General features: G+C 43.7%; 4 protein-coding genes across 4 annotated transcripts; 2 read left to right on the plus strand and 2 right to left on the minus strand.

Moving 5' to 3' along the window:
* The first annotated feature begins 720 nt into the window (after positions 1-720).
* si:ch1073-416d2.4 (coiled-coil domain-containing protein 42 homolog) lies at positions 721-3,520 on the plus strand. Its single transcript, XM_062469009.1, has 9 exons — positions 721-1,057; positions 1,186-1,228; positions 1,372-1,545; positions 1,697-1,854; positions 1,940-2,022; positions 2,167-2,339; positions 2,636-2,746; positions 2,940-3,056; positions 3,178-3,520. Exons 1-9 carry the CDS (start codon positions 948-950, stop codon positions 3,358-3,360), a joined length of 1,152 nt encoding a protein of 383 aa, XP_062324993.1. The 5' UTR covers positions 721-947; the 3' UTR covers positions 3,361-3,520.
* A 130-nt stretch (positions 3,521-3,650) lies between these two features.
* On the plus strand, positions 3,651-5,564 carry LOC134026344 (ubiquitin thioesterase OTUB2-like). Its single transcript, XM_062469010.1, has 6 exons — positions 3,651-3,925; positions 4,065-4,148; positions 4,259-4,377; positions 4,462-4,546; positions 4,831-5,022; positions 5,196-5,564. The coding sequence occupies exons 1-6, from the start codon at positions 3,923-3,925 to the stop codon at positions 5,403-5,405; spliced, it is 693 nt and encodes a 230-aa protein (XP_062324994.1). The 5' UTR covers positions 3,651-3,922; the 3' UTR covers positions 5,406-5,564.
* A 24-nt stretch (positions 5,565-5,588) lies between these two features.
* On the minus strand, positions 5,589-10,245 carry ddx24 (DEAD (Asp-Glu-Ala-Asp) box helicase 24). Its single transcript, XM_062469008.1, has 9 exons — positions 10,104-10,245; positions 8,824-9,872; positions 7,891-8,460; positions 7,570-7,723; positions 6,932-7,444; positions 6,679-6,754; positions 6,391-6,579; positions 6,169-6,298; positions 5,589-5,914 (listed from the first exon to the last, which is right to left on the minus strand). The coding sequence occupies exons 2-9, from the start codon at positions 9,866-9,868 to the stop codon at positions 5,670-5,672; spliced, it is 2,922 nt and encodes a 973-aa protein (XP_062324992.1). The 5' UTR covers positions 9,869-9,872; positions 10,104-10,245; the 3' UTR covers positions 5,589-5,669.
* A 220-nt stretch (positions 10,246-10,465) lies between these two features.
* serpina10b (serpin peptidase inhibitor, clade A (alpha-1 antiproteinase, antitrypsin), member 10b) lies at positions 10,466-12,725 on the minus strand. Its single transcript, XM_062470369.1, has 5 exons — positions 12,615-12,725; positions 11,667-12,284; positions 11,234-11,507; positions 11,008-11,155; positions 10,466-10,821 (listed from the first exon to the last, which is right to left on the minus strand). The coding sequence occupies exons 2-5, from the start codon at positions 12,247-12,249 to the stop codon at positions 10,630-10,632; spliced, it is 1,197 nt and encodes a 398-aa protein (XP_062326353.1). The 5' UTR covers positions 12,250-12,284; positions 12,615-12,725; the 3' UTR covers positions 10,466-10,629.
* Between the last annotated feature and the right edge of the window lie 73 nt (positions 12,726-12,798).

A 12,798-nucleotide genomic window follows, 5' to 3' on the forward strand; every position in this document is an offset into this window, starting at 1 on the left:
TAGATCAAGAGATCCCTGCTGTAGGGATGCCTTTTAAGGACACGTTCAACTTTGTTTGGTTCCACTCCACAAAAGGCTTCTCTGGCTCGAGGTATGATAGTGGAGGTAATGAGTCACACTCACACTCCGAGAAAAATAAAACTCCCATCACAAATCACAATCACTCAGTATTTGCGTTCGATATTGCAAGACCCCACACATGCCCCCCCTAATCAAGGAAATGTTAAATGATCAGACTCTGTGGATTAGGTTTGGGTCTGAACATAGGCTCAGAAGAAATATCAAAGTAACTTATGAGCATCTGAAAACATTTCTCCACTTGAATGAAACCTTTAAATCAATTCGGTGTATTCCGCACACAAACACCAGTCGTCCAGTATAAACCAGGCAAAAAAAGGAGGGGGTCAGAATACTGGTTTGCAGCAAATGGTATTAATAAAATAAGAAGAAAAATTATAATATGTGCCATTTGACCCAATTATAACAGTAGGCTACACGATGCATAATATAAATAATTATTATTTACTGGACAATACAGAGCGTAAATTACAATCGAAATGAATGCTCCACTTGCATGAATTAAACGGTCTCTAAAGCGTCAGTCCTAACAAGTTAGTGGTCCAAAGTACCTTTCACTTGTATTCCTTGAATGAAACAGAACGCCTCCTGGGCAGTTGCTATAGCAACCAAGAAACGATCCCCTCGCATTCCCTTCCCTTACCCCTCTGGTTCCCCGGCAACATGTAACACAAGTTCAAGAAAAACACCCCTATCCGGAAATACCCTTGTAGCTCTCTTGTTGATGTGCACGAAACAATTCTTACAAAGATACACCAGCTGCTTAAATTTTTTTGGATAGGAACTTTTGTATAACTGTTTACCCTCAAGGCTAGTTGAAAAGGCGACTAAAGGCTACTTGAAAAATAAAAGTTGCAACGCCAACGAACATGGACATCGGCTCCTCTCTTCCTTTCTTAGATAAAGACGATTCTCGTCTAAGGCTAAAAGTGGAAAATAGAATGAAGAACATTTTTGTCACGCAAGTAGATGACGCCAGGTATGTTGTGTTTCAGTAAATACATTTGCATTGGATTTATTGTAACAAACTTCCAAAGGATGACATGTATTACAGTCTTGCTACTATCATTGCCATGAAATTTGCATAATCCTCCGTTGCTTTCATAGAGAAGAAGTCGACAATGTCAATCACATACCTGTTATAACAGAGGTAAGAGAGCGAATTCACAAGTATAAATGCAGCCTAGGCTAGTATTGCATTTTGTAAGACGGAAATATAATGTATTACCGGTGGCCTATACCTGTGGCCAAAATAAAAAAGTTACTTATGCTGAACGATTGATATATTTTTAGACAAGCAGAATCCTGGACACTGGAGTCAACACTCTGCAGAGAACACGGCTTCTAAAGAAACAGGTGGAGATGGATGAGATGGACAGACTACTGGCTCTCAAACGTCATGATTTCAAATGCCATATGCAGGCCCTGGCTCAGAGGAGGGCCAAACTGGAGCAGAAACAACAGGAAGTGAGTCACCTTCACAATACTTATAGTAAAGCAGCAGAAAATAGATATATGCAAATATATGCTAATCTTGATTTATTACACGCCTGCCTATTTGACGAGACAAACTAAATCCGTGACCGTCTTTTCCCTGGGTTTCCTTGCTCTCATGCAGACTCGAGAAAGAGCGAATAAATTTGAGAAGTTTGTGGAGGACAACGAGGGGAAAAGGCGCAGAGCACTTAAAAAATACCAGCTCGCAAAACAACAGAACCATCTAAAGGAAATAGAGAAAGAGGAACTCGCAGAGCTGCTGGAAAGGCTGCAGGCCAGGTAAGAGTGGACCTTTGGACTTCATACTCACTTCATACCGATGAACATAGTTACATATCACCTAAACTCTTCTGTCTTGCCACAGACAGCAATATTTAAAGGACAAAGTGACCAAATACAAAATGTATGAAGACTACCTAATGAAAATCTTAGACTTTCTGCCGGAAAGTAAGTCACTGTTTTGCAAGCCACATAGATACATTAGGCCTATATGTATAAAGTGTCTTGACATCGGATACATAACTGAACTTCGACAATGAGCCACTGGCTCTGGTTAGGCCACGTACTAACACTGTGACATCCAACCGTTAGATTACCTGGACTATGGCTCAGACTCTCAGGTCACGCCCATCATCCGTCGCCATGAGACCCTGTCCCTCACTCACCAGGATCTGGAGAAGCGTGTGGGCCAGCTGGTGGAGGAACTGGAAGAGGGCCACCGCCACCTGGAGGCCCTGAAGCAGGAGCACAACTCCAACAAACTGGTTAGACATGCCACGCGCACACACACACACACACACACACACGGTAGAACCGAGTCGAACTGCTTTAAAACTCCCTCCTCAGTATAAATACCTCCCAACTGCGCCATCGAAGAGTCAGCCCTTTGGTGGCGTAGCTGGTTAGAGCTGTGGACAAGAGTCAGAGGACAAGAGTTCGAATCCCAGTTGGGGGAAGATTGGGAGGAAGTGGCGAGCAGCACGACCACACCTGTTGACAGTGACACAGGTGCAATGCATTTAGTAATGCCTCAGTCGGCACTGATTCTGTTTTCTCCAAGATGGCGAACAGGACGCTGTCTGAGCTGCAGAGCCAGTGGGATAGCATAAAGGAACAGAACAAACAGAAGGAGATTAACTTACTGATCCACCATGGGCAGTCAAGAAACAAGGTCTGGGTTCAGTTACACAACACGTACTCTAATGGATGGACGGAATAACCATAGACTGACACACACTTCATATAAATGTGTTTCTGGTCAAATGTAATTTGTAAATACTTTTTTCCAAGCATATGTCACAAAGGGCTTCACATATGTCCATAGAACGGCAACTAAACCAACTTAAACCCTAATTTCTGAGCAGCTTGAGGAAGTAGGATGTCTGGTCATCGCTGTGAGGAACCTGGGAGAGCAGTGCTACTTACAGAATTATGGGCCTTTGGAAGAGATGGACATGCTAACAATACTGGACATGGTCAAGGTAATGCATGTTTGGATTCCTGAGAAATGTATGTCTTGGAATCCCATTTTGTCAGACAATTTTTATAGCATCATATTATTTAGTATGTTTAAATTTTTCATAAAAGCTGGTTTCCTTTTAGGAGTTTATTCTAGAAAGGGCAGACATGGAGAAAAGAGTCACACAACTGATGGAGTCTGGCTCTGCAATGACAAGCGCCACGGACAGAGGGTCAGGAACTCTGAAAAACAATAGCAGAACACAACTGAAAACACAACTAAAAAGTGCCAGTAAGATGAGTGGGAAGAGTGGTATGTCCAGCTGATCAACATTAGGCAGAATGTTTGAACAATTCAGCTTGTGCTTTTTTTGTCCGTTTCAAAATGGTGTATTGAGGCTACACATGCTGTGAATCAACGTTTTGTTTTGTATTTAAAATAAACAGAATTATGACTGATGCTTGTGATTAAACATATTCGAAAGGACCTCTGTTGTTTTGTTTATTTTAGGGATTGTTATATCAAACAAATTAAGAAATAAAAGGGAAATAATATTTTGTTACGTTTTTGCCATTGAGTGCACTGTCCCTTTAACAGTAAACACGTGGGGAGCTAAATATCCGGTCACTGTTGTTGGCGTTCCAGAAAAATGCAACAGTTCTAGAATGTGCATTCCCTGCTACTTACTAAATACCATAGTTACGTGTCGAGTTTTGCCAAGCGCACGAAATTCATAAACAAGACTAAGCATGCCTTAACTGCAGTCAACGTTTTCTGTCGACAATGTTTACCTAATTTTCCATGATTGTTAGCCAATGCTAATGGATTTCGGAGACCGAATAATCCGACTCTGTCAGACTGAGTTCTTCGAGGTTGAGACGTTCCGCTATGGTAATATTTTTGCTTTATTATATTACGATAGCCACCAATTATTTGGCCTATATTACAGTAGCTACATATGAATGATACAGTATCGTGTGGGAACCCCACATCTAAGAGATGACTAATGCTACTTTTGATTCGTCTTCAGGCAGATACTAGTACACGACCGTTGGTTAACAAAAAAGAGGTGTTCTCAGGGTTGCTGGACCATCCCGGTGATGCCCGATATAAGGTACGCTACAGCCCATGTTTACTGGAAAAAACGTGGCGACAGCCTTGGAATTTCAATAATCTTTATACTTGAAAATGTACCTGCTGTGACTAACAACTATAATATTGCAGGAGATATGCAGCCAATTTGCATTCGTGAGAAAAATCCAAGGAGATGGAAATTGTTTTTACAGAGCTCTGTGTTTTGGACATCTGGAATCCGAGTTGGAGAATGGCAGGGCTTTGCAAAGGTGTTGCATCACTTTTCACCAATTAGCTTTCCAAGAATGTGCATTTTACCTACGAGTCTAACACAACCCTTTTCTGTGTTTCAGGTTTAAAGACACATTGCTGTTGAGTGAAAGAGAATTGTTATCTGCAGGTTTTGATGAGAGCTCTTTCAAAGATTTGCTCAATGTTGTGAGTTACCTTGTCTACCTTATTACTAACTTGAAATACATAATACAAGAAAGGACACCCCCTTCAGCATAATTTAAATGAACAGATTAGCGAGTCAGTTATCTGCTATACTGTCCTCGTATTGTGTTGTTTGTGTTATTGAAATATAATTTGATGATTATCTTGTAATGTATTAAGCATTACGTTTAACCACACTGACAGAGTACAAGGCCGGGATTTGGACCTGTAACCTCTTGATCTGCAGTTAAACGTCTCTAACCACTAAGCTGTACCCTCCCATGTAGTTCTTGGATGTCTTGGGACAGTGTGAAGCTGGAGGACAGGAAGGAACACTGTTACGACTCTTCAACGAGAAAACGACCTCCAACAGCCTAGTGCAATACCTGCGTCTCCTCACCTCAGCCTACCTGCAGAACCACGCCGACTTCTTCTCTCACTTTGTGGAGGCACCCAATCTCAAGGTTTACTGTACGCAGGTCAGTACGAACCGAACACAGCCTTCACTGCCCTCTAGTGGCGAATCAGTAGGGCAGTTGGGATTTGTTCAGAACATCAATAAACTGCACAGTTTCTGGAATCCACCCAGAAATCCATTACAAGCTTGTTCGCCACGGTCACAACGTCCATTTTTGTGTTCTCTCCCGATCAGGAAGTGGAAACCATGGCAATGGAGTGTGACCACGTGGACATCTTGGCTCTGTCCGAGGCCCTGGGAGTCGGCATCCATATCGTTTCAATGGAGAGGAGTGATAAACAGCAACTGGTTCACCACACAATCCCAGAGGGGGCCACACCCTCCCTACACCTCCTATACAAAGCATCTCACTATGACATTCTATACCCGCACACGTCTCACTGAGGGGCCTGTCGCTGGCTTCTTCTCATCTCAGGGTTACACACCTTTCTAGTATGCCAAGAACTATTAAACTCAAGCTTTTTAAAGAATGTTAAAACTGTATTTAACTGCTTTTTTTGTACAATAATTCCATCTGGATTAAATGAATTTGAAGACATAAGGCTATATATAGTCTCTTAAAAACAATTGCATTTTGTTTTGTATTTTCATTTACATAAAAAAAAAGAAAGACAAAACAACCTCCCGGTCTTCTCGTGGACATTCTTATCAAGTCACTGGGGATGTTTTTTTCTTGAGTTTTTGTTTCTTCCTCTGGATGGAGACGCTGGTCAGAGCCGTTTCCACGCCAGCCAGGGGCAACTGGGGCAGGGACAGCTTGCCCATCTGAGTGGGGTACCTGGTCTTCATCACGTTTTTGAAGACCGGCTGAGAGAGGAGGTGTTTAAGATGCCTCTTCATTCCCTTCACCATCTTCTGCTGTTGACGCTCATCCTCCTCATCCTTCCTCCCACCTGAGAACAGCGGCATATGTTTCATCATACATGGGGGGCTTTTGAAAACAGCAAATCTCCCCCCCACACACTTTTTATTAAGAAAATCATATTTAACGGCCACATCCTCAGTTACTTATAAAGCTGTCCTGCCCACATCTGAAAACTAAGCTAAGCCTCTGCCTGGAAAGACCACAAAGAGGATTATATATTCAGTCCCTCCTCTCAGGTCATGTTTATTCAGTGTTTAGGCATCGTAGTCTACACGGTCTTACCAAGTAAAAGGTCCTCGTCGAGGTCCACCTCCAGGGCTTCTGCTGCTTGCTGGAACCAGGAGTTGTGTTGCTTCTCTTTGCTGTTGTGGTACTCCTCCTTCTCGATCTTCCTGGCCATGTTGACCCGCTCCTAGCAGAACAGGCATGTACAGCATTAGCAAGACAGACCTGATTGTGCATCAGGCATGTTCTGGATTCCCTCACACGGACGTTGGGTCTAACCTTGATAGCTGCCATGCAGTTGCTCTGAACGGGAAACACAGGGAGCTCCTCGTCCTTCCCGAGGGCCCTGTAGATCTTCTTGAAGTTCATCATGTCGTCGGGGCCAACCAGGAGCAAGCTGAGCCCCTCTTTAGCGGCTCTCGCTGTCCGGCCACTACGATGAACGTACGTCTCCGACGTCCTGGGGACCTGGAGCACACACGACAAGGCCGCTGATGTCAGACTACTGAGGTTTGATCTGACCAGTGATGAATAACTATTAAAAGACAATTTTATGGAAAGACATGCCTGATAGTGAATGACATGTTGAACATTTGGGATATCTAGACCTCTTGCAGCAACGTCAGTGGTCAGGAGAACCGAACTGTAAACAAACAAAAAAATAAAAACATTTAGGTTATTTCTGTGTTGTGCAATTATAAATAATATATTAAAATGATAATAGCAGACCAACTGGGACCCTTAAAAGTCTCCGCTAAATAATGGAACAAATCCTGGCCTTTAGCAAAAAACAGCTGACAGCATTGTGCTCCAGACTCACCTCTCCCTCTCCGCAAACCTCTCCAAGTTCTTTAGGCGCTGTTTCTGATGCATGTTAGCATGCAGCGGAAGGGGGGTGATTTCCAAGATGACCAGCAGGGAGTTGAGCCTCTTGATGCAGTCGATGCTGTTGGCAAACACCATGGTCCGGCCCGGGTACTGCAGCAGGAAGTAGTACAGGAAGAAGTCCTTCTCCTCTTTACTGCAGTGGATCCGTGTCTCAGTCAGGCTCTCCACTGTGGCCTCCTTTCGGGTCAGGTCGATGACTTTGGGCTTGGACTTGATCCCTACTCTGTCCATGAGGGTCTCGATCTTGCTCCTCTGATCCAGCCTCCTTCCTTTCTTCTGCAGCACGCGGGTTGGCAGGCTGTGAGCCATCGTGAGGGTGGCGGAGAACACAAACGTCTGCCTCTTGGGGTTGAAGTGGATCGTGTTTAGCATTTCCAGCAAGCTCTCCAACTCAGCGAAATGGCCTCTTTCAACCATGCGGTCGGCTTCATCAATGACAAGGCACCTAGGGTGAAGAGAAAAGAAAATCATAGAATTACATACCACAATCAAAATTCACTCAGTGAAATAAATTGGTAACAGGTATGAAAACATAATTGCATATGATGTAAATGTTTTCCTGTAATGTACCTTATCTGTCTGAGGTTCACCAGGTGAGGGTGCTTCTCCTTGATCAGCTCCCACAGGCGTCCTGGGGTGGCGATTACGATCTCAGGCCGGCGCTTCAGCATCCTGACCTGCTTCTGCTGAGCCATCCCACCCACCACGATTGCCGTCCTGATACCTGCACACAGAAAACATAATTTAAGGCTCAAGGACATGTGAACCGTGAAATCACAGAAAGACATCTTCTGAATTCTGCAGGATATTGACATTAAACATAAACTTTTATTTCAATTAGCGTTATATGTTATGATGACTAACATCTAACGCTGATTTTCTATCACCTACCTGTGAACTTTGCCACAGCATCGATGTGGTGCTTCACCTGGACAGCGAGCTCTCTGGTGGGGGCGAGGACCAGACCCAGCAGAGGCTGGTTCTGACTGGCTTTCAGAGCCTCCTTATCTTCGGCCGTGTCGTCAAAGTCAAAATCGACATCCTCGATAACCTTCACACACCCCATCTGTTCATCTCCACTCTCACCCTCCTCTTCCTCATCTTGATTGGCGTCATCGTCGTCACAGACGCTGTCTGGATCCTGCGTGTCATCTTCCTCTGGTTCTGCCATTCCCTCCCCCTCCTCTGCCGTACCCTCCTCCTCTCCCTCTGTGGCTTCCTCACTTCCAGGCACTGCGCTCTCATCCCTGGTCTCCGTGGAGACGGCCGCCCCAGTCTCTCCACAGTCATCTGCTGCAGCGCTGCCCTCTCCTGCAGTCTCCAGAGTGGGAAGGTACAGACTCTCCCACGGTGCTTCTGCTGGCACCTCTGCTCCATCCTCGTCCGGCGTCTCGGAGCCCTTCTTCCATTCCAGGATGGTATGGATCATGGGGATAGCAAAAGACAATGTCTTGCCACTGCCTATAATGAAATAACATTAAACAACAAACAACAACTGAAGATCCTGAGTGTTTAGAATGTAAAGGCTTTTATTAACTACAGAATGGCTTATCCTCTACAGCAGTGGTTCCCAACCCTGGTCCTTGGGTCTCCCCTGTCCTGCATGTTTTAGATGTTTCCCTGCTCCAACACACCTGATTCAAATGAACGGTCATAAGCAGGCTTCTGCAGAGCTGGATAACGACCCATTCATTTGAATCAGGTGTGTTGGAGCAGGGAAACATCTAAAACATGCAGGACAGGCGTGCCCTGAGGACCAGGGTTGGGAACCACTGCTCTACAGGTTATGCTCACCAATACCAAATAAATACAATTGTAATTCACCTGTCTCCGCTGCTCCCACGATGTCCATCTGGTCTCTGATAGCGGAAGGTAACACCAAAGCTTGAATTGGAGTGGGGGAACCGAATCCAAGACTGCTCAGTGCCTCGAGCACCGTGGCAGGAACAAACAGATCCTTCCAGGCACTCACATCTGCGCATTGCTCAGAAGAACCAGAAAGACCTGCGTTGGTCCAATTCTTTTGTTTCTTTTTTGAGAGTACAGACACTTTTTCCTGGGGGGGTGGCTTTGATGTTGTTTGAGATGTAAGGTCCGTCTCCTCTGCTTCTGTTTGTTCATCTGTATTTTGTACTTCAGTCGGTTTTTCAAGTTGTCTCTTCTTTTTCCTATTTCTCTTTCTCTTCTTGCTCTTTGCATTACCAGGTTGTGTAGGAGCCGCCTTCTCCGGAACCACATCTACTTCTTTAGACGCACTCTCTTCCACACTCTGTTCGCTGTTTTCCTTCCGCTCATCCTGATCCTGAGCTTCACTTTTCACCTCATCACCTGCAGAGCTGTCCGGCTGTCTGCGATCTCCTTCAGGCAGTTGCTTCAATTTTTTCTTCCTTTTCTTTTTGGGTGGTTTATCAGAGGTTTCTTCTTTTTCGCCAATTTCGACACCGGTCTCTTTCTCATCTCCAACGGCCTCTTGCTCATCTCCAACGGCCTCTTGCTCATCTCCAACGGCCTCTTGCTCATCTCCAACGGCCTCTTGCTCATCTCCAACGGCCTCTTGCTCATCTCCAACGGCCTCTTGCTCATCTCCAACGGCCTCTTCCCCTCGCGCTTTTCTTTTCTTAGCCTTCCTCCTCTCCTTCCTCTTCTCCTTCTTTAGTGCCTCCTTTTCTGCTGCTGCTTCCGCCTTGGTAGGGTCAATCAGACGGTAGTCTGTCAACTCCTCGAAACACACGAGGCCACCCATGCCCTCTTCTGAGAAGAAACTAGGGTCGACATCTATCGCTTTCCATGTGCCTTTAACATGAATCCCCCGTTTAAGTGATTTCTTTCCGCTGGATGGGCGCTTGTTTTGAATGCCTTTGGTCTTCATGTTTCTGTGAGAAGAACCAAGCTAATTAATTATACAGGTCGTTGTTTGCCGCGGCGACGTGCATGTTTTGATTGAGACTTCGTAACTACTGTTTAACTAGCTAGCCTGTAGCTAGTTAATTTATCTAGCTAGCGATATGTGGCTTGGCTTTTTGCTATCCGAACTATTTGTACATGCATTCGAAATGTAAAAGACGTGTATTACATCAGATTATGTTACTGACAACCAAACATACCTTTACTTGCTGTCGGGATTCCAGTTGCACAAGCCACTGACACGTTCACGCATGACACGAGGGCGCAGCCATTGAATACCGAAGTCCCGCCCCGGAAACAGTGTTCTTCTTCTTAGAAATTGATTGGCGGATCGCAGACAATCCTAAATGCATAGAGCGACACCTACTGTTCCGGAGTGTGGCCAACCTACCTACATTTTTCTTTCTGAACTTTATTTTAATTTTTTTCAACCTTTCGAAAAAAAAATCCAAATAATTTTTCTAAAATATTAGTGCCCCTTGTATAGGGCACCAGCGTGCAGATACTTTTAATCTTCACAACTCCATTCAAAACACAGAAAACTGTATTGCTTAGCTAGTGCTTTATATGCAGATTTGTTATCAGTAGTCACAGTCTTTTACACAATTATTCACTATTCAAAATATCGAAAGGCACAAAGGTGTCATATTAGTTCTTAGAACATTTCAACCAGTTTAAATATCTATGTTACGAAATAATACAACAGGGAAACACAAACACAAAAGCTTAGTTTTTGGTGGGGTCAATCACTCTGCCCATGAACAGCAAGCTGTTGGTGGCCTCATGGTAGATGAAGAAGAAGAAGGGTCTGTTGACGATGAAGGATGGGGGTAAGGAATGCCCAGTGATGCCAACCGTGGTGGCAGCTGCTGCTCTGGTGCCTATCTCGTCCACCTCAATCACAGCCTTGTGCAGCACCTAGAACAACGTCCACAAAAACATGTATGATTTATGTATTGATTAATGCTGCCAGGGTCCTTTCCTACACATAAAGAGAGTGGTGTTTAGGTGTGATGATAACCCTATAAACTACTAAGACTATTCAGGAAGGAGAGAGCTGGACACGTTGGTCAACACCGTGGTGGACGAGGCCACCAAACTGACCTCGGACACTTTCAGGGGTGTCTTGTTGCTCAGTCTGGTGAGATTGGCTGTCTGCTGGAAGACTGTGGTGATTCCCAGATTCGGTAGGATGTCGTGCATGTCGTAAGATTGCTCCATTCTGAACTTAGGCAGTTGAACCTCAAGTTTCCTGTGACATTCACATCGAAGGGTGAGACTTAGTAAATAATGCATAGAAGTTTTTTTTTTCTTTTTTTTTCTTACTTACATTTTTTTCAGGTCTCTGATCCACATGAGGAATTTCTCAGCAGTGATTTCATCATCTATTGTGGTGTAATCAAGGCCCTTGTTGGGAAGGAGGATCAACATTGAAACTCCATTCATGTATGGAAGCTTCAGGACCTTACATTTCAGGGCAACATCTTCCATCATGTAATACTTGTCCTCTCTAAACATCATGGGAACTTGAACTATGTTGTAGTTGTTGATGTAGAAGCGTTCATTGCCAGTGTTAAGGGGGTCAAAGGGCATCTGCCACTCACCTAGGTAAGATCAAACAGGACATAAAAACAAATATTATCTGAGGAAAAACAATGTTCTGTCATTCATGATTTCCTCATTCAGAATATGTTACACAAGTTGTGCATAGAAACAGAACATTTCGAGATGAGATGTACGTCTTTAACCATGATTTCCCATACCCTGAAAGAAAATGGTGTTGATCAACATGTGCTGGATCCGTGAATCCAAACTGGTTATCATCTCTTTTACTTTGTTACCCGTCTTGCGCTTGATATACTCATTAATTATGGCAATACTGGACTTTGTGTCGGAAAAGTCCACGTTGTTGATGTCAGCGTTGAAGAACTTCTTGATCTGGTCACTGAAGGCCCTCTTCACATCATAATTCTGGTGAACAAAGAAAACTGTGCTTTGGTCAAGTTTCAGTAATCCGTCTTGAGTGATGTTGCCATGGAGATACTGGAAAAGTTCTGGAACAAGATCTGGTTGGTCTTCCCGAGCTAGTTGGGCTAGGTTAAGGCCTTTCAGTATTTCGTCTTGTGTAGGACCTACTGCTGCCAGGGACAGGGTTGCAAAAGCAGTTGAGATGCTCAGGGGTGAGAAAAATATGTTTTTGTCGTGGGAAGTAGAGATTTGTCTGTATAGGTTCATAGCAAAGTCCATGTTCTTAAAGGTAAGGTCTGTGATGTTTGGGGTTTGTAGTTGAGTTAGGTAGATTGGGAACAGGGAGCAAATACAACTGAGAATGAAAAGGAGTCCCATCTTTCTATTCCTTGATAACTTCTCTTTAGCCCCGTCTGTAAAAGTTCAGGTAGCAGGTCAACAAATGTTTTTAGGATAAAACATCAGGTTATAAATAGCAATGTGTTTTTATTATGAATGACTTGACACAGATAAACTAAACTAGATTCTAAATACTTAAGAGCAAGATTAGTGTACCATGTGGTATACCAAATCAAAAGATGGGAGAAAATAACAGAAACACATGAATGAGAAACAAGCTATGGTCAATTTATCAAGTACAGTAATAGTCTAAAGAATATTTACAGAAATGCTATCATTACATTTTAAGTGTAATGCTATCATTACATTTTAAGTGAGAAATAGCTCTCAAAGAGTTCACCTACCTTTCAAGCCTAGATATCAGCAATGTATTCTGTCCAAAACTTCAGACAATATTTGGGGAGGCAAAGTACAAACGTTTATGTACGATTATCTATTAACTACAACTCAAACACCAAAAATCTTTCACTTGCTTCTCAACTAATTCTACTCTGTCCATGTTATGAATATGCTAAATACGTTATCCAA

The sequence above is a fragment of the Osmerus eperlanus genome, chromosome 9 (genome assembly GCF_963692335.1).
Source record: "Osmerus eperlanus chromosome 9, fOsmEpe2.1, whole genome shotgun sequence".
Lineage (NCBI taxonomy): Eukaryota > Metazoa > Chordata > Actinopteri > Osmeriformes > Osmeridae > Osmerus > Osmerus eperlanus.